The sequence below is a fragment of the Talpa occidentalis genome, unplaced genomic scaffold, assembly GCF_014898055.3.
Source record: "Talpa occidentalis isolate TD23 unplaced genomic scaffold, MPIMG_talOcc4v2.1 talOcc4.2, whole genome shotgun sequence".
In the NCBI taxonomy this organism is placed as follows: domain Eukaryota; kingdom Metazoa; phylum Chordata; class Mammalia; order Eulipotyphla; family Talpidae; genus Talpa; species Talpa occidentalis.
In genome coordinates, this window is record NW_023602073.1 from 17,688,387 (window position 1) to 17,707,629 (window position 19,243).

The following is a 19,243-nucleotide window of genomic DNA, read 5'->3' on the forward strand; positions in this document are numbered from 1 at the left end:
AATGGACAAAAACCCAAAAATGTCCCCCAATCTTGGGAATTATGGGAACCCACAATATGATACTATGTAACTATTACCAATGTTTTGAGCAAAAACCTCATGGATCGTTTTTTGATGTACAGAAGACTAAGAAGAAATAAGCCAAAATGTGATTAGAAGCTATCATTAATTGATGATGCTTGGGGGATTTCTACTATTGAAACATTTTTCCACATTAAAATTTTTTCCATAACAATGAGAGGTTTAGTGCCAAAAAGAGAAATTGCAGGCCTCATAAATTGCTTTTAGGAAGGTAACTTTGGCAGGGAGGCAACTGTGGGACCCTGAAAACTGAATCTCTCACCCACTCCCCCAACACACACACTCATTCCCAGACTACCTTTAATTTTCCAACCCACAGAAATAGTAGCACAACCACTTACCCTTTCCTATGCCCCTACAATATACTAAGTACTGTTCATGCTTAATCTCATGTAACCCTTCCAACACCTCTCTAAAGGAATATTAACAGTATTCCCATTTTAGAGATAAAAAGAACCAAGGCTCAGAGAGGGGAGTTCACTGACCCAAGGCCTCACAGTCATTTTAGTCTTTCTCGACTATCCTGCTTCTTCACTGTCATCACTTTTAGTGATGGATGTCTTGATCCCTGAGCTAAAGACACAGGTCCACAGCCTCTTCACCTCTCTGAAAGACATTTTTTTTCCACAGTAAATACTTCAGGAACCTGGGGGCTGGTGCTCCCACAGAACTTCCTCCTTCCTTCTCGGAGTTTAACTTTTGCCTGTTGGGCCACCATCAGTTTTCTCATTTGGCGGCAGAGGCTCCATGGTGCGTTTTCCTCCGAGATCAAAGGTCAGTATCAGCGGATACTCTCAGCTCCCTGCAAGCCAGCAGGCAGGAGGGCACCCTTGCTCCCTGGCTCCTTCCTCTTCAGGGCCCCTATTCTGCACACCCTTTAGCGCTTGTCAACCCCCCTTTCTTTGTTTAAGATTTATTTATTTATGCGTATAAGAACTGGGGTACAGGCCAGAGGTGTGGGGGGTATGAATCCTCTGGTGAGAGGATTCACCAGAGACAGAGTGGTAAACAGAACAGGTGGAATGACTGAAATACACTGCTGAGGGGAGCAGCAGGTGAGACAGGAGAGGTCTGCTGCGCCACATGGGTAGCTCCCTAGCTGGGGATCCAACGAGTGCTGCAGTAGCTGCGGATAGCTTCATAGGTTGTGTCTTGACCCCTTGCGCCAGCAGGGAGGCCCGGCCCCTCTTTCTTGTTCCATGTCCCTATTTCCCCTTTTCTCTCATCTGGTTCACCCCACTGGTTTCCATCTCTGCCACTATTGCTAAAAATAATGCTAAAAGCAAATATTAAATGGTTGTCTTTGAAAGAAGACACAGACACTTTGTAGGACAGTGTTTCTAAGATTTGTCCATTTATATCAACCTATTCATGGGTATTAAGTCTCACAATTCTCTTCTTGTGAGTCTCTTTTTGGGGTTACACTGTTCATTTTGTTGCTCCTGCTTGACCAAACTTGGGTGGCGGGTGGGTGCTAATGGCAGTGGGGACTATGGTGTGTGTGTGGAGGGGGGAGGGACTAGGGCACTCCTTCTTGGAAAGAATGGTTGAGAAGTCTTGGGAGAAGAATATCTAGAGAACCCATAGTTATCTCCCACCCATTCATTTCCTAGGCTGAAGTTCCTGGCCGAGCACCTGCATCTTGTTGCCTCAGAAAGATCCAAGATGGCAGTTTTCCCCATATGTCTGCTCACCCTCCTTCTCCTCCACCTGCCCAAACTGGATTCAGGTAGGTTCCCCTCTGTCCTGTAGGGCTGAAATTTCTCGGTAAATGCACACTTCCCATTTGATTCTTCCTAGTGACCCCCACCAAGGTCCACATGGACCCCTTCGGGCTGTCAAAGGAATAAGAGAAATAGTGGGGAACACTCAGCCTTTGTGGGGAATCTGTTCGGTGTCAGTCCTCCACCCTCATCTCCACTTCTGTCTGACCCTCCTGGGTTTTGGGCAGCTCACTTTGACGTGATTGGACCTCAGGAGCCCATCCTGGCCTTGGTGGGTGAGGACGTGGAGCTGCCCTGCCATCTGTCCCCAAACGTGAGCGCGGAGCGCATGGAGCTGCGGTGGTTCCGGCAGAAGGTCTCCCCAGCGGTGCTGGTGGTTCGGGAAGGGCAGGAGCAGGAGGCGGAGCAGATGGCCGAGTACCGCGGGAGGGCCTCGCTGGTGGACCGCGACCTTCGCACCGGCCATGCGGCCGTGAAGATACACGGGGTCAAGGCCTCAGACGCCGGGGAGTACCGCTGCTTCTTCAGGGAGAACCAAAGCTACGAGGAGGCTGCCTTGCATCTGCAGGTCGCTGGTGAGTAGGCCGGGGAGACTTTCCGCGGTCACTTCCATCCATGCGGACTGGACTCACTCGCTGTGGAGCTGCTGCTTTGAAAACCATCAGGTTCACGCCCGCACATCCCTTTGGTTTGCGAAGTGTTGGCAGGTCTGGAGCGGGGCTAGAGCGGGAAGGGGGTTTCACTTGCGAGTGGAGAGAGAACAGCAATTATCTTTACTGTTGCGCTTTCTTTCACTTCTCTCTGCCTTTCCCTCCCAGTTCTAGAATACGCATCCCCGCAGGTTATCAGTTAAATGTTCACGGTCGTGGCTGTCTACCATTCCTGTCGATCAGTACCCACAGTGTACTCCGTCTATGTTTCGCCCTTGCCTTGAGGCTGGTGGCAGGGACACCCCCTGCATACTTTGAGGCTGCTTTCTGGATTAGCACCTAGAGATTGATCTCCCAAGATCACGGAGCATGGCATTAGTTAACTATTTTTTTAGATTTATTTATTTATGCATACAAGAACTGGGGTACAGGCCAGAGGTGCGGGGGAGGGAGGGTGAGAGGATTCACCAGAGACAGAGTGGGGAGCAGAACAGGTAGATCTACTGAAATACACTGCTGGGGGGAGCAGCCGGTGAGGCAGGAGAGGTCTGTTGTGTCGTGTGGCCTTCTCCCTGGCCGAGGATCAAACTCGTGCTGCAGAGGCTGCAGATAGCTTCACAGTGCTGTGCTTTAACCCCTTGCACCACCAGGGAGGCCCTAGTTAACTTTTTTGATCCCTCCATGCCATCCACCCACCCAAAGTTTTGTTTTTGTTTCCATTTGCCTTCAAGCTGAAAGTCAGGGTGAAACAAGGAGGAAAAAGGTAAACACTCAGGAGGAGAGTCCACCCTGAGGTCCCTGGCTCCCTCTGGCTGGGAAATGGCATCAGCGAGTCTCTTTCTAAGCCAACTTTCCTGCAGTGAAACCCGGGAAGCCTCTGCCCAATTAGATTTTGCAAAAATGAGATAAAATTAGATAATATGTGAGAATCTTCTTTTTCTTTTTTTCTTGATATTTTATTTTATTCTTTTAAAGATTTATTTATTTATTTATACAAGCACTGGGTACAGTCAGAAGTATGGGAGGATGAGAGGATTCACCAGAGCCAGAGCAGGGAACAGAACAGGCAGACTGAGGAAGTGCACTGCTGAGGGGAGCAGCGGGCACAGCAGGAGAGGTCTGCGCGCCATGTGGGACCCTCGCTGGTGGCCGGGGATCAAACCAGTGCTACAGAGGCTGCAGGCAGCTTCGCAGCCCAGCACTCAACTGCTGTGCCACCAGAGGAGGCCCGAGAATCTTCTTTTTCAATTCAAAAAGCACTATACACTTGCCTCAAACTGCTCTACAGTGGATAGTATTTTAATATATTACCTTTCATGTAAATATTCAAATAAAGTTTGAAACATACTCAGGTGAAGCTGAGTCCGTGCCTCTGAACTGGGTGTCCCCAGGGGCAGCATCATGCATAACTCCCACTTCCTTTTTAGGGAATTATTTTACAGGTGGAAAATAAAAGCCTTAGAGATTTGATAGCATAAAACTGCATTGCTTTCTTTTCTGAGTGATAGACATTTTGAGAATCTGCTAAAAATGGCAGCTCTTTTCATGACAGGAACACATTTTTTCACATATATGCACAAACTTGGTATATGGATTTAAAAGTATGGTTGTGGGGCCTCCCTGGTGGTGCAAGGGGTTAAGCACCGCATTATGAAGCAATCCGAAGCCTCTGCAGCACAAGTTCGATCCCTGATTCCTGGCCGCCAGGGAGCAACCTACATGGTGCAGCAGACCTCTCCTGTCTCGCCCGCTGCTCCCCTCAGCAGTGTATTTCAGTCAGACTGCCTGTTCTGTTCCCTACTCTCTCTGGTGAATATCTCACCTCCCCCCCATCTCTGGCCTGTACCCCAGCTCTTGTATGCATAAATAAATAATCTTTAAAAAAATGAATAAATAAATAAAAGTATGGTTGTGGACCTGTATTTAAGGACTTTTCCCTTAGTTTGGTGTTTTTAATTAAGTGAGAAGAGCAGCTTTACATTGATTTATATCAGGATATAAAGGACATTTGTGAATCAGTATCACAGATAAAGGAAACAAATTGGCAGCTGTGACTTCAGTGCAAAGAAGAACCCTCAGTCCCCATTCTCTGCAAAGGTACTTCTCTCTTCATCCTTAAATACCTGATCCTGGTTCTCCTCCCCAAAGTTTTCTCATAATACTTCCGAGCACAGAATTCCCTCCTATCCCTGGAGTTTTCAGCTGACGCCACTGTAAACCATTGATCTTGCTGTTCCTGCTGAGTGGATAAGCATCCCATAATCTACCCATCACATTCTAACTCCTAACATGGCATCCCTCTCTGCTAAGATGCATGAAATTCCTTTGATTGATACCTCAGTTTCCTTATATAATGAAACATGGAGATGAGTCCCCCTCATTCCCAGTCCCTTTGCTTCTCTCTCTCTCTTTTTTTTTTTTTTAAGATTTATTTATGCATACAAGAACTGGGGTACAGGCCAGAGGTACTTGGGGGGAGGAGGTGAGAGGGTTCACCAGAGACAGAGTGGGGAACAGAACAGGCAGGCTGACTGAAATACACTGCTGAGGGGAGCAGTAGGCGAGACAGGAGAGGTCTGCTGCACCATGTGAGTAGCTCCCTGGCCGGGGATAAGACTCATGCCATAGTGGCTGCCAATAGCTTTACAGTGCTGAGCTCAACCCCTTGCACCACCAGGGAGGTCCGCCTTGTGCTTCTCTTTCTCAAACTCTGCAACCCTGTAGTTGTCAGACTCCAAGAAGTATGTCCATAAAGGGGTAAGCCAGCTTCTCTCTTCACAGCTCTGGGCTCTGAGCCTCATGTCCACATGGAAGTTCAAGAGAGTGGGAAGATCCAGCTGAAGTGTACCTCAGTGGGTTGGTACCCAGAGCCCCAGGTGCAGTGGAGAACTTCCAATGGAGAGAAATTTCCATCTACGTCAGAGGCCAGAACTCTTGATAAAGAAGGCCTGTTCAGTGTGGCAGCTTCCGTGACTATCAGGGACGCCTCTCTGGGGAATGTGTCTTGCTGCATCCAGAACCTCCTTCTTGGCCAGGAGAAGGAAATGGAGATTTCCATACCAGGTCAGTGAAACCAGTGCTGAGGCTCCTATGGTAGAGTTGCAGGGCCACATCACCTGGGGCCGCTGCCCAGGGGTGACCTCTGGCAGAGTTGACCACTTTCCCCACCTCAGCTTCTACACCCTGATTTCAGGGAGTCCCACTAACCACACTGTAAGGATTCTGAAGGCATCAGCTCTACCCAGAATACACAGAAATTCCATAAATTTCATTTTAAGAGATAAATTTTAGGGGGCCTTCCAGATCCAGAGCCTTCTCTCGGGGAGTAACCAAAAAGACTAAGTTATCCTCCTAGTTTTACTGTTTCCTTCTTTGTGGCCCCTCTTCCCCATCCCAAGCTAGAGCTCTGTCTAGGTTTCCAGGGTCCTCAGGGAAGCAAATCTTGTCAATATTTATTTTCCAGACACCACCTCCAGTTCACACAGGAATCTTCCTTATTTTGGGGCATTGAATTCCATTCTGTTGCACACAGAGATGATACCTGCCCTTCCCCTCTCCTTCCCTCATGCCCTAGGCTCTCATGCTGCATTGCTTTTTTAAAAAGATTTATTTTTTTAAGCATGCAAGATCTGGGGTGTAGGCCAGAGGTGTAGGGGGGTGAGAGGATTCACCAGAGACAGAGTGGGGAGCAGAACAGGCAGATCTACTGAAATAAACTGCTGAGGGGAGCAGTGGGCAAGACAGGAGAGGCCTGCTATGCCATGTGGGTCACCTCCCTGGATGGCTGGGGAATGGAGTTCATGCTGCAGTGGCTGGTGATAGCTTGATAGTGCTGTCCTTAACCCCTGGGCCACCAGGGAGGCCCCTGTATTGATTTTTAAGGAAGAATTTGCATAATAACGTGAATTAGTCCATTATGTTCTTTACTTCACAGTCCCTGTCCCCAAGGCACTCTTGTTAATATTCAGTGCTCTTTTTCTCTTCTACCTAAGATCAAAATTTTGTGAAAAGCTTCGCGTGCCACTAGAGGCACTACACTACTCCTGCCATGAGGGGAGGGGGGCCCATCCCCTCTTCCAACTTTCTTTCTTTTTTTTTTTTTTTTAAACTTTTTTTTTAAATAGAGGCATGTTTTATTTATTTATTTGTTCGTTTGTTTATACACGCACTGGGTACAGTCAGAAGCACGGGAGGGTGAGAGAATTCACCAGAGCCAGAACGGGGAGCAGAGCAGGCAGAAGGACCGAAGTACACTGCTGAGGGGAGCAGCGGGCGGCAGGAGAGGTCTGCGCGCCATGTGGGACTCTCCTCCAGTGGCCGGGGAGCAGCCGGGGATCGAAATGGAGCTGCAGAGGCTGCAGGCAGCTTCGCAACCCAGCGCTCAACCGCTGCGCCACTGGGGAGGCCCCCTCTTCCAACTTTCTTTGGGAGAAGAGCTGGACTTGCTAGGAGTATCTTCACGCATGTTGTCCTGGGGAATTTTGTTTCAGCTCCCTTCCTCCCAAGGCTGACTCCCTGGATGGTGGCTGTGATTGTCATCGTGATGGTCTTGGGACTTCTCACCATTGGATCTATATTTTTCACCTGGAGACTATACAGGGAAAAATCCAGATTGAGGAAAGATGAATTCAGCTCTAGAGGTGAGTCGCAGGCTCCCATACTGCTTGTCGGGGTGCTTCCCGGGGGCCTGGAGCCAAGTCCTTCAAGATGACTGCCCATGGGGAGATAGCTGATTCTAGAATGCTGAAAGTCAGAAGGGACTGTAAGACACCACTCCCCCACCACAAACGTCACTGACACCCAATATGAAGGAGAACAGACATTTGGGCTATAGGAGGAGTCAAAAGCAATCCTCACCCTTAGTCTCTGTCTTCACTTCTAACTCGGTTTCCTGGTAATGATCTCTTGTTATTAAAGATCTGATCCTTGACCAGTGGGAACTTCCTGACTATTTCTTAGAAAACAAAACAAGACAAAATCCTTGTTCTTCATCTACCGATATGGTTTGGTAATCAGGTCATCAGGACTTTAACAATAGCTCCTTTATGTGTTTCCACACCAGTTTTGTCCCCTTTCTCATATCCACTCTAGAAGGTCACTGAGGTGTTTCTGTTTGTTTTCCAGAGAAACTCCTGGAAGAACTCAGTAAGTTCTATCTTCTTGTCATCATTTCACCCACGGTTTTCTCTCTTTTGTTTGTCAAACCTATCTGTGACTCTCTCTCTCTCTACTTCCTTGCAGATTGGAAAAAGGCTACATTACATGCAGGTCAGTGGTTCTGAACTTTTCATAGGCTCTGAGGCTCTACCCCAGACCTTCAAAGTGCTACAATATTTGGAAATAAAAACATGCCTTAGTGATGAAGTTAGGGGAAAGATGGGGGCAAATGGCCCTGACATTCTCCTTGAGGCACAGAATGTGTCCTTGGGAGACAGCTAGGAAGCAGGCTGCCTCAACAGGTCCCATGAGGCGCTGGGACAGGCAGCTTATACAGTTGTACCAATACAAATGGTTTTGGTGTTTTCAGAGTTGTATATCCATCACCACAGGCAACTTTAGACATTTAAAGCACTTCTAAGAGAAAATTCTATCCTTTGGTTATCATTCCCTGGCCCCACACTCTTCCCAGGCCAAGCAAGCGCTAACCTACTTTCTGTCTGTATGTTTTGTCTATTCTGGACATTTCATATAAATGGAACCCCATGATATGTGGTCCTCTGACTTAGCATGTGGCTGTTAAGGAAGGAGAGGAATCAAGACAGCTGAGTGGGCCAAACAGCACTCCTCCTGAGGGGACCTGTCAGTTCCTAGAACAGATCCCTGTTTTTTCAGAGATGAAAGGGTGGGTGTTGGAGCCTCTAACATTCACTGATGCTCAGCTTGGCGCTCTGTTTATAGTGGATGTGACTCTGGATGCAGACACTGCCCACCCCCATCTCTTTCTGTATGAGGATTCAAAATCTGTCCGACTAGAAGATTCGCGCCAGAAACTATCTGAGAAACCGGAGAGATTTGACTCCTGGCCTTGCGTGTTGGGGCGTGAGGCCTTCACCTCGGGGAGACACTACTGGGAGGTGGAGGTGGGAGACAGGACCGACTGGGCGATTGGGGTGTGTAGAGAGAATGTGGTGAAGAAAGGATTTGACCCCTTGACTCCCGAGAATGGGTTCTGGGCTGTGGAGTTGTATGGAAATGGTTACTGGGCCCTCACCCCTCGCCGGACCCCTCTCCCATTGGCGGGACCCCCTCGCCGGGTTGGGATTTTCCTGGACTATGAATCAGGAGATATCTCTTTCTACAATATGATGGATGGGTCCCTTATCTATACTTTCCCCAATGTCTCTTTCTCGGGCCCCCTCCGGCCCTTCTTCTGCCTGTGGTCCTGTGGTAAGAAGCCCCTGACCATCTGCCCAACCTCTGAGGGGCCTGAGGGAGTCACAGTTATTGCTGATGCCAAGGATCATTCAAAGGATATCCCACTGTCCCCCATTGGGGAGGACTCCGTCCCTGGGGACACAGACACCCTCCATTCTAAACTCATTCCTCCCAAGCCCAGCCAAGGGGCACATTAAGGAGTGTCCCAGCTCAAATGTCTTCCTTTGCTCTAACCCTGCTCCTCCATAACCACCTGAAGCTTCAGCTGCCAACTGCCCCCAGCCCCTGCTTCTTCCCCTCAGGTAGGGAGCAGTCTAAGGAAGACTGTATTGCTGCTGCAGAGAGTGTGGGGTGTAGGGCTTTCTAATCAGTTTTTGTACCAATATTCAGGGGGCAGGGAGGTGACTCTTTAACTGCTTCTGTAGTTCTCCTCTACCTCGAGGTAGATTCTAAAGGAAGGGACTTGAAGGAAACTCAGAAGACAACTTAGTGATTGAGAGGGGGTTCCGCTAGCAAGGGGTTGTGACAGAAACATCATGGTGTCCAGAATAGGGCTACGTAGAGAAACAAATTTTAAGTAAGCACAAGGCCCAAGGCATTCTGGGAAGGGAAGATCTGAGACTGAATTTCCATAGAGGAGCTTGGAGGGGACATTCTGATGGAGGAAAAGAAAGTGAACATAAGCTAGACACCAGGCCTGTCCCTAGAGTTTTAGGGCCTGAATCAAAAATTTTAAGCTAAGTCCTACACTGTAGAGGAAACTGGTCCTATTTCTGTGGGATCTGGGTAATTGGCAAGGGGGCATAGAGAAGAGCTGATATGAGCAGGCTGGGGAGTCACAGAAGGAGTGATGGTGGTTTAGACAAGACTACTCCTGCACAGCTGTGCCTTAGGTCCCTTCTCTCTACACCTCCTGCTTCTCTCTTGCTTGAGGACTATTCCAGCCTCACTATTGACTCCACAACTCTCCCTCTTTCTTCTTCCTTTCGATTGGGAATCTCTCCATTTCAGAGGCATTTCCAGGAATGTGATGTTGCCATTTTATCAGCCACTGTCACAGCCTCATGGTCCCTCAGACATCACCCCAACATCTGGTTTAAACCCCTCAAACACACATTCATTTTGCTCCCTCTGGTACCCATTTCCACACCAGGCCATGATTCACTCCCTCCAACCTGCTTTCCTCCACGCTGCTTCTCCTTGGGGGTCCCCTGAAAGCCACCTCATTGTGCTCACACTGCTTGATTGCACCACTTTCCTCACACACCTCTCAAAGCTCACTCCTGCCATGTCCACTATATTCTTCCAGTTTCCAGGATAGATGTTGTCCATGTTCTTCACCCAATAAATAAGTGTGATTGCTGAAAGCAACCTCCGCACCTTCCTTTCTTTATCCCAACAAGTGGAGTGGAAATAAAAGCAGAGGACAGAAACCTGCATGGGGATGTGGCGGCCAGATACACTGTGGTTCCATGTAGCCAAGACCTTCCCCAGGTCTGATGGGAGAGTGCTCATCTAGGCAGGTGGGCCCAGGAGTTTGTTGTCTCCTGAGGGTCCAGCCCTGGCCATAGTGCCCAGGGCTACCCACACAGCCTCTATGTGGGTGTGACTCTATTTCTACCACTAAAAAGGTAAATGACTCCCAGTACAGGTGATAAAGCCATCTCTTCAAAAGCTTAGTGGTGGTGAGGAGGGCCTTTGAAAACTGCTATTCCAGAGAGGAAGCCACATGGATACCTGCTTGAGGCCCTCAGAGTTCAGTAAAATGTCCTCTTTCCCTGTGTTGTCCCTAGCAAGAATCAGGAACAGTGCCCTCACACAGAGTGTGACCCTCTGCAATGTCCCTGCAGACCATGAGTCTCCACAAATACATCGAATGGAGACATGGAGGGAAAATCACCTCCTGCTGAAAAAACATCAAAATCAGAGCTATTACTTATCAATCACCAAGAATCCCAAATTATGTTCACACTTTTTGACCATAAAAAATTTAAAGTTATACTTATCTATTTCCTTCTAATTATTATTGGAGTTCATCTATATATAGTTTTACATCTATATATATATACTTTTGGGTGCCACGTAGAAATAACAAGACCATTATCACACCACATTGTATTTCTCATGATGATGAAGCTAAAAATCAGCTTTTCTAAATGTTCAGTCTATTATTAGCCTCCCGGAGAACCATGACAAATTAAAACCCACCCTCCCTCCGATGGGAATTCTGAATGCCAGACAGGTCTGTTATCGTCACATTCACTATACTTGAAGTGAAATATGACCGAGAAAACAGTACTCGGTCACTTGCCTAGTGTCATTGCTCACTCCTGGGTTCTATCCCCATTTAAGTTTTTGCTGTGGTTGTGGTTTTGATGTCTTTCTATTGACTTGGGTTTCAAAATCTACATAATAATATCTACAAAATTGCCTTTACATGGGTGTGTTCCCAGATTACTTTTAAAGGAATCCACATGCAGGTTTATAAATCAAGAGTCTATCTACAGAAGTTTCACTTTGGGGAGGGATTGAGAAGAAAATGTAATGGATGAGAAGAAACTATTGACACTGACTTCCTCCACCGCCCTTTGGATGAGGAAACTAAAGCTCAAAGAAGCGGTTGAGTCAAATGTACATAGTATATACCCAAGCCATCTGCAAGCAGGTGTTCTTGCTTTCTGTCCAAGACATCTTCCACATTGCAAACCACAGTGAAGTAGGACAGACTGAGTTCATCTGGGAGCTGGAGCTTCAGAAGACTGTTTAGAGAAATTACCCAGGTGGTTCCCATGGACTCAGGGGATTCTAAGGCATACAGAGGAGCAGGAGAAGAAAAAAGCACTACGCATGCCTTCTGCCCAGACAGAAATCCCAGTACATAAAGAATCAGAGAGAAAGGGCTCTTTCTGTCACAGAGTGGTGCCCAGTAAAAGGGGAAGTTCCAGATTCCCTGCCCCACCCAAAGGAGGGTTGAGCTAAGTAGAGAGAGGAGAAGCTGGAGAGAAGACTAGGGAAGGAAGGAAGCAGGATGGAGAGCCAGAAGGAGACCTGGAGAAGGCACATGGAGCAGAGAGACATGTGAAGAAGTTGTGCTTGCTTCTTGGTCTGGGACTCGTTGAAACAGATGTGGGTGAGAGACCTGTGGGGATGTTAACAATGGCAGCTTTTATCTTGATTTTAAGTTTGCTCCTTTCCTCCCAGATTTGTCTGGTTGTTTCTGATCCTTTTCTGTGGGTCCCTGCAGGAAGGTGCTTTAGACTTGTGTCAGCTTTTGGGCCTTGCTCTGGCCCAGTCCTGCTTGGGTGGACTTTTGTCCATGAGAGGATGGGTAACTTTGGGTACTTGATATAGAAACTATATCCTTTGTCTTTTCTCTATTGTTCACTAATTGTATTCAAGTGTCTTTCCAGTAAAGTTCTTATATGCTTTGTCTTGATGTGCTAGATGGCAGAACCTATTTAAAGCAGGCATGTTTGGGGGTTTTGGGGTTCCCCTCTCCCTGCCCTGTAACACTTCCTCCATCATTTCATGGAACCACAGTACCCTGTGTCCTCCTTTTCTTGCTCCTTCCTCAAATACTACTCAACCTGTTTCTGGATTTGGAGGTTCCTAGATGTTTCTGGGTTTGGGGATCCCTCAATCCTTGGCCATGGCCATGAAAGATTTCAACCACATCTAAGCAAAGCAAAGCAAAGTTTATTTAGAGGGCCTGGCAGGTAGAGTTCAGGGAAGAACTACGAGGAAAGGTGGGGGACTCCTGGCTTAAATAGGGTGCAGGAAGCTGCTCACTCCATCCCTTCCTGGGGTATTGATTTACGGGCCCAGGAAGTATATTCTAAGTTACTCCCCTTTCTACTGTGCTCCCAGGGTATAGTTTTATCAGCCCAACAGCAGCTTGGGGTGGGGTCCACTTTCCCCCCTCTGAGTGTTGACTCACTCCTTGTTTTATCAGCTCTGGCAAGTGTTTCCTGGGGCCCTTGGTATAATTGGCCATTTAATTTTCTTTAGGCATTGCCCTCTCTGCTCTAACAATCCCACACTGCCCACCTCATAAATGTCAGATAAAGTTATAAAACCACACACCAAAAGTTGTCATGCATCTATATTGGTGAGTTCTCAGATGAGGTGCCAAGAACCCTTCAAGAGATGTGGCTCCAAATTTTGATGATTGTACAAAATGCATTTTGGAGACCATTGAGTATGCATAATTACAATAGCTAACAGTTACAGAGTATTTTATGCCAGATCCTGTTCTAAGTGCTTTGCATTCAATAACATGTCATTTTTCAGACCTCTGCTATCTCCCATTTTACTGGCAAAGATACTGAGATGCAGAGATGTGTCGTGGCTCCTATAAGTGCTGGCAGGCGGGAAAGCTGGGATGTAACTCCAAGTCATCTGATTCCAGGTTCCAAGTTATTGGTTACTACATTACAAAGTACTTTGTCCAGGGAATGACTTTCAAACCACCCCCTTGAACTGAGCAGATCTGGTGCTGGCTCACTGAGCAGTACACAACTTGAGACAAGCAAGAGAGTAACATAACATCTAGTTACTACCAAAGAAAGATCTTATACTGAACTGTGTAAATTCCCCTTCTAGATTATTTTAGCTGGCCTGCTAATTAAATTCTCGTAAAACAGATTAACAGGAGAATTTAATTAAACCAATTTGTTAAATTTAAAATTTTAATTTCATACATATGCATGGGATACATATCTATGTGTTCATAGATTATGGGGCCTGCAAAACCACCCAACTTGTCAGTTTATATACCTTTAGACTAAGAAACAATAAATTTGTAAAGAACTGATGAGGCAAAGAAATGTTAGGTTTGACTACTAATTAACAAGGAACTAAGCATCCTTCTCAGCCCTGAATTGCCTATCTCTGGAGATAAGGATGCCTCTCTCCCTCCTGGTACAGGGAAGGCGACTTTCACATGGGAGATTTAGACAGGAGGGTCGAGTGTCTTTTTGCACCAGCTGTTTCTCAAACAACTTTAATTCAAAATAATCAATAGGCCACTTTGGCATATTTTGGGGTTGCCTGCCATGATCCCAACAACTATATATAGTTTGACCTCAAGATCTTATAGAGAGCAGCCCCAGGTACCAGTTCCCTTCAAATAACTAAACAGCACTGGTTAAAAAGCATGAAAATAATAAAATTCAAAAATAAGAAAATTCAAAAATTAGTTAATAAAAATAACAAATTAAAAAAAAAATCAAGACAATAGCTTTGTGTTCTTCAGTCACCACTGAGACACTGTTACATTGTTGTGGTTGTTGAGCTCAAGTTTCTGACTGACTAGTTTATTGTTTAAAGCCTTTTAATCCTTTTGAGACTGTGCCAAAGTCAGACTTTTCACAGTCTACCCTAACTTTTACTTCCAGGTCTCCTTGTCTCAGTCGCCAACGTGGCCTGTGGGCTGGTCTTACATCTCCAACTCTCCCTTTATCTCCAGAGCAACAACTAGTGGACACCACAAATGTATCAGGCCCCAAGCATAACTCTGGATTCCCTTTGGTGAATTCCACTTTATTTTCCCCATCTCCATGGCTCTAGTTTTCACCCCCTTTTCTCAAGCCAAAAACTAGAGGGAAGGCCTAATTATTCTGTTCATCATGCTGCCCACTTCCAACCCATTTGTAAATTCTGTCAACCCGTCTTCAAAATAGATTCTGAATAGGATCACCTCTCTCCACCTCCCCCACAAACTGTTGGCCTAAGTCATCATCATTTTTACCTGAAATAGAACCTGCTTCAACTCTTACCTCTATAACCAACTGTCCGTCCAATTGTCAGGGCAAGGTTCATAAAGACAAAAGAGATTATACCATTAAAGTCTGCCAGTGATTTCCCATTCAGTCAGGATAAAACTTAGGTCCAATTCACACCACCCTTGACATAAATACCCCTCGGCTACTTCCGCAGTCTAAATTCTTCCTCATTCACCTCCAGACAAAAAGGGCTTCTGTTGCTCCCTCATGCTCACCTTAATCCCTCCTTCTCACCTCAATGCTTTGTCCTTGCTGGGCCCACTGCCTGTTTCCCGGCTATCTGTTAAGTGTCACTCTGAGCTTCACTGGAGTTTCTGCTTAAACACCTTCCCTAATCATTTACCCTCTGAAACACTCCCAACCCTGCTTCACCACTTTCTGACCCTTCATTCAATGTTCCTTCAAAGGACTTACCACTACTTAAAATGACAAGCTTGTTTTCTTTATCATCTGTCTTCTTCAGAGAGGTGAGTATCCATGAAAGCAGAGCTTTTGTTGTGCTGGCAAACAAAGAAAAGTGTTCAGTACATATTAATTGTTCCATAAATAACAACTGAGGGATTAAGTTAAAAATATGCTCCAGACTGAAGGAAGTTTGGACTGACTTGGAGGCCAGGGCAGACAGGGTCCACTCACAGCAGAGAGATGACTGTGGACGTTTTCCAGACACTTGTGGGAATAGATAAAGACCCCTTGCAGTTGGGTCTTTACTATCTCAGCCTTTTTGAGAGTAGGTCAAATGAACTTTAGTAAATAAAATATGTCCATATGAAAATAAAAAATAAGAAAATAAAGTAGCATGAGAACTCCTGCAAAAAATATAATCAAAAAATAATAAAATGTGTCCATATGAGACAGACTTTGTAATAAGAAAGTTATAAACTATCCACTGTTTATCTGAACTTCTAATTTATCTTGATGTCCTGTATTTTATCTGGCCTGCTCCCTTTTATTCTCTCACTGAGGAAAATATTGAAAGTTCACCAGAAAACAGCTTAATTCAAATGAATATTTACTTCCTTCCCTCTTCTAAACCAAACTCATGTTTAACCATATATATGTTTGACAATAATACTTCCCTATTTAAATAAAGTTATACACTTAATATTTTAGTATATATATATATCCATTTTCATGTGGTACAAATAATATCTTTCTTTTTCTGTCTCACTATTGTTTGGTAAATTCATTCATGGAAGATCAAATTTATGAATGAAGAGTTAAAAAAAAAAGTACTGTACTTCTTGGTCAATGAATCTCCTCAAGAAACTTCCTTTTCTTCCTGCTCTTGGAATTTTCATTTTTTCCTTTCTGGTGTAAATGATCTAGTTTAGTCTTTGGTTTTATTCCATGATGACATTGGGTGTTGCTGGGCCTCCAGAGCCCAGAAAGATTATCTGCACCCTTGGTAGATGTTTTTCTTCACAAAATCCTTACCTACAGCTTTCTTTAATAATCACATTTTAATATTTTCCATAGACTATTTCACCTAATTTCTCAGGAAACTTGGGCTCCAGCATTTCTAGCACCAAGGGGACACCACCCCTTGCTGGTGACTATATCCAGTGATTCACATTCAGACACCTTAGTGTGTGTGGGCATGCATGAGAATCCACTGTAAGCTGTGATTTTGACTGCTCTGTTCCATATGGTTTTTTAAATATGTTTTATAAATATGGTGATTTATAAATATGGGACCTGTATCATACAGGCCTGAACACTTTTTGAATGTATCTGCAACTTATCTTAAAAAAAAAAAAGATTCAGCCTTTTTCTAAAGCTAAACTTTAAAGGAATGGTTTCAAGCCAGGGCACAGGTAGGCACAGGTAAGAATCACCTCGGGATTAATCACCTAGGGTAGAAGGGAAGTCTTAATACATACGATTCCCAGGTGGAACTCCCAGATGAGTATTTTAATTCAATTGGTCTGGGGTAGGGAAGATTTTGTTACATATTTTTAAATCTCTCACAGGGAAACCCCTGTCCTAGAGAATTAGAAAAGTCATTATCTATATGCCTTCACATTTTACCTCCTGCTAATGTCAGTTTCTGTTAAGAATTACAGGGATGCTGTACTTGAAGCTTGTCAAACAGAGGATGCTGGACTCAAGCCCCAGATATCTGATTCGGTGGGTCTGGGTGGGACTGAGAATTTGTCCCTAACTAGTTCCCTGGGAATTTGATGCTTCATTAAAGGCGTGACACCGAGTGCTCCTTGAACTGAACTCACCATGAAACTAGAGGGTGCAGATGAAAGCTGTCTCTCAGAGCCCAGCTTGTCTAACACCTCCGGGCTGGGGACTAACCCCATTTCTGTTTGAAACTCCAGCTCAGTCAGGTGATACTCCGACCTCAGAATCCTGACTGCTAACCCTTGCTAACAAGGGTCACCTCTGACCTTTATGTAAGTTGAGAAAAGGTGTTGCCACCGAGGCCTGCTCGCCAGTGCCCTGCACGGAGATTAATGGGATGGAAGCTACTGGCCCTTTTTGCAGAGTAGCATCCGTAGCAGTGCCCGGCTAGACAAACTGAGCCACAGGAGCGTGCGGGGACCCCTTCCACGCCACCCGGGGGTCACGGCCAGCGCGGGAAATTTATACCAGAAAGGAAAGAGGCGGGCAGGGAGCGCGCGCCCGGGGCTGGGCCTCGGCCAGCCATCAGCGGGAAGGAGCTGAAAGCTGGAAGCAGCAAGGCAGGAGTGGCATCGTGACAGCCATTATTTTAACTAAGAACTATTTCCGTCGACCTTGGGGAAGCGCCCTGATTCTCGAGCAATCAGCCCTGGGCCGCTCCTCTACCGGGGAGCCTGGAATCGAATCCGAGTTTACATTGCAGACGCCCCGCTGCACCCCGCACCCCCGCCCTGTTCTGCGCTTCCTCTCACGGTGCGTCTCCGGCGACTCTGGCGGAGAAGGTTTCACTTTTTAACCGAAGGATTCCCACATCCTGACGAGCAAAGAATAAAGTGGAACAGCGCTGGGAAACGGACATAAATGAGTTTTGAGGAAGCGCTTTTCGTGCAAGTCAGGATGGCCGAGCGGTCTAAGGCGCTGCGTTCAGGTCGCAGTCTCCCCTGGAGGCGTGGGTTCGAATCCCACTCCTGACAGCGCTTCTTTTGATAAAGATTAAATTTAGTCCCACCTATCTTTTCCCATATACCCATGGAGAAATGATCAGTAAAAAAATAAAAGTCTGAGCTTAGAAGACAATTTAAGATCTTCTAATTTTAATCTGTCTCATCTAGTCTGTCTCACTGCTGTGCACAAGACCTCCCATATTTTGGTGGATTCCTTTTTAATTTCCTTTCCTCAATCTCATTTCCTATCTCCACTGCTATAAGCAATTACTCGAAAGAACATCCTTTTCTTTCCTTTTATATGCTGTTAGAACATGTAATTTTCTTTTTAAAGATTTATTTATTTATGCATACCAGAGCTGGGGTAAAGGCCAGAGATGCAGGGGGTGAGAGGATCCACCAGAGACAGAGTGGGGAACAGAATAGGCAGACTGACTGAAATACACTGCTGAGGGGAGCAGCAGGGTGAAACAGGAGAGGTCTGCTGCACCATGTGGGTTGCTCCCTGGCCGGCAAGGGATCCAACTTGTGCTGCTGAGGCTGTGGATTGCTTAATAGTGCGGTGCTGAACCCCTTGCGCCACCAGGGAGGCCCAGAACATGTAATTTTTGAGTGCATGTATTTTTTAATTTACAAAAATAGCTTTATGGCATTTTTATTTTATCCATTTTATACCATGGTTTTGAGATTTAACTGTGTTGTGTGAGCATCTAGACCAATGACTTTTAATTGTTGCATAAAGGATGACTTCCAGATTGTGCCCAGTGTTGTGTATGAATTGGTATGTTTTGGAGAGATTTTCATCAACAAGACTACAAAAGAGCAAATGAGGTTTCCCAATATTGCCCCGAGGCTACATATTCAGTCCATTTGTGCCCAGCTCAAGATCCTCCTTGGCCCCTGACAACACAAGGGAAAGGAGGAAATGGTAAATGGTGCACCCCCTAATGTAACAAGAAAAGCACTTAGAGGCTCTGGAAGGATCCAACTGTTGAGCCCCCTGCTGTTTAGGCTACCTCCCCACTCTGCCACTTGCTAGCTGTATCACCTTCCAGGAAAGTAACTTTGTGCCTTGGCGCCTTCCTTTTCAAAATGGAGGAAACAATGGATAGGTGGGACCTTATCTCAAAGTACGTTGGGAAGATGTGTGAATCAGTATATATAAAATGCTTGGCCAGTAAAAACACCTGATAAATGCCTGGCAAATAATCCATGCCTACTAAGTGGTAATTTTTGTTATATTTAAGCACCTGCTGGTGGCAAATAGCCAGGGTCTGTGCTGGACTCTGGAGATGCAGCAGTGAACAAAACTGATACAGTGTCTAACGTGAGGAGCAGACAGGTGGTAGCAAAAACAGTTCGAGGTGTTATCCAAGATGAAACAGGACCCGGCTTCTCTTGTGGCTCCACCTCCCATAGGAGAATCTAGCAGCGCAATCAAGAGTCCAGTTAATCCACATCTTGTAAATTTAAGCTTTGGGTAACTCATGGTTTTGCTTGTTTGTTTGTTTCTAAAGAAGACTTTTAGATGTTTGGGGTGAGATGATGAAACA

The 19,243-nt window shown here is 45.9% G+C and overlaps 1 protein-coding gene and 1 non-coding gene across 2 annotated transcripts; both read left to right on the top strand.

Annotated features, from left to right (window-relative positions):
• Positions 1–1,746: 1,746 nt before the first annotated feature.
• On the top strand, positions 1,747–9,027 carry BTN1A1 (butyrophilin subfamily 1 member A1). Its single transcript, XM_037521046.1, has 7 exons — positions 1,747–1,810; positions 2,033–2,380; positions 5,237–5,518; positions 6,946–7,095; positions 7,580–7,600; positions 7,697–7,723; positions 8,354–9,027. Exons 1-7 carry the CDS (start codon positions 1,747–1,749, stop codon positions 9,025–9,027), a joined length of 1,566 nt encoding a protein of 521 aa, XP_037376943.1.
• Positions 9,028–17,637: 8,610 nt separating this feature from the next.
• TRNAL-CAG (transfer RNA leucine (anticodon CAG)) lies at positions 17,638–17,720 on the top strand. Its single transcript has one exon. It is a non-coding gene; the product is annotated as a tRNA-Leu (tRNA).
• Positions 17,721–19,243: the final 1,523 nt, after the last annotated feature.